The sequence below is a fragment of the Daktulosphaira vitifoliae genome, unplaced genomic scaffold, assembly GCF_025091365.1.
Source record: "Daktulosphaira vitifoliae isolate Bord-2020 unplaced genomic scaffold, ASM2509136v1 Scaffold_5, whole genome shotgun sequence".
Taxonomy (NCBI): Eukaryota; Metazoa; Arthropoda; class Insecta; order Hemiptera; family Phylloxeridae; genus Daktulosphaira; species Daktulosphaira vitifoliae.
The window spans coordinates 1,498,632-1,500,326 of NW_026099576.1; the positions used below are offsets into that span (position 1 = coordinate 1,498,632).

At 24.2% G+C, this 1,695-nt stretch overlaps 1 protein-coding gene across 5 annotated transcripts in view; it reads left to right on the forward strand.

Moving 5' to 3' along the window:
* The window catches only part of LOC126908325 (probable E3 ubiquitin-protein ligase HECTD2), a 123,477-nt gene that overhangs the window by 47,696 nt on the left and 74,086 nt on the right, over positions 1–1,695 (forward strand). For all 5 annotated transcript variants that reach the window (XM_050690260.1, XM_050690259.1, XM_050690261.1 and 2 more), the window contains one exon: positions 662–1,048. In XM_050690260.1, coding sequence (XP_050546217.1) covers positions 662–1,048 — 387 coding nt within the window. The remainder of the gene's footprint in view (positions 1–661; positions 1,049–1,695) is intronic.

Below are 1,695 nucleotides of genomic sequence, written 5' to 3' on the forward strand. Positions count from 1 at the left end.
GTAACCACTTCTAGATGATTTTGCATGGATTGACCCGTTAATGAAGTAATTTAAAATATTCACTTCAAATTTTGTTACTAATAGTTTATATCGGTTACATTTCATTTTGTTCTATTTAATAATGTCAATTTCAAACTTGCCAATTGAGCTAAAAGTTATGATAAAATAAATTATTATTTTATTATTATAAACATTCACAAAAATCAACTTTAAACGATTAAAAAAATTTTTAACATATTATTAATCAAAATCAGTATTAATTTAAAACAATTTTTTGTTACTTTATTTTGTTACTTTGTTTAATTTTTAATTACTTTTTTTTTAGATGTAAATACTTATTTTTTAATAATATTAAAACTTAGAAGTAATAGAAAAAGTTTAAGGTCTTCCTTGTTAAAAACACATACTTCGATTTATTGAATCAGCATGCTGATCCTATTTTAACACTTTCTGAATAGAAGTTTCTAGAAGATAATTGTAAAACTACCTGTCTATACAGAGTTAAAACTTCATATATAGTTTCAAAAAGACATAGGTTTTAATGTAACAAATAATTTTATCCTAATTAATTTCCTTATAAAATCTATAGATGAAAACGTTAAATAAATATTTTTCCAATTTATAACAATTACTCTAATCTATTTTGTAATTTTTGTTGCAGATTGCATTTAAGCAAAAGGATTTAAAAAAAAAATTGAAAGTGTCATTTGCTGGTGAGCCAGGTTTGGATATGGGTGGTTTAACAAAAGAATGGTTTTTACTTTTAATACGTGAAATTTTTGATACGGATTACGGAATGTTCGTGTTTTATCCCCATTCTCAGTGTTACTGGTTTAGCACGAATCAAACTGATCAAACGAACCTAAGGGAATATAATTTAATTGGAGTACTAATGGGTCTAGCTGTTTATAATTCTACCATCTTAGATTTGTGTTTTCCTGGAATTTGTTACAGAAAACTGTTATCCCCGCCAGTAATACCATCTAATGATAATAACGTTGGAATAGTACAAGATCTTTCCTTGGACGATTTAGAAGAAATAATGCCGGTACATTTAATTACTTAATTTTGAACTTAATAGGCGAAGAAATAAGCATCATTGTTCAATTTAGCTCAGTATAAAAATGTGAATTTGCTTATTTTTTTTTTTAAAAGTAAAAGTTGTTTGATTTAAACATTTTTAAATAATATGTACTTAAATGAACTTTTTTCAACTCTTCAGAAGCATAAAACTTTATTTTTTTTTAAGAGAACCCTTAATTTGCCAAAGGGGGGTATTCAAAATATCAATTATTTCACAAAAATCAATTCTTTCAAATTAACTGTTTACAATGTTCCGGAAATACCGCGTCCTTTAAATATATATTAAATTAAAGCTTACATCATATACTATAAAATAAAATATAGTTTAAAAAACTAAAAAAACACGCTTTTAAAGCACATCGAACTAAAAAGTTAAAAATAATTTTTAAAATAAGTTTAAAATAATTTTGAAAAAAAATACTAGTATTATTGTGATAAAAGCGTGGGACGCTCAATATACGAAAAATATGACACAATGCACCCACGCTTTTATCACAATAATACTAGTATTTTTTTTCAAAATTATTTTAAACTTATTTTAAAAATTATTTTTAACTTTTTAGTTCGATGTGCTTTAAAAGCGTGTTTTTTTAGTTTTTTAAACTATATTTT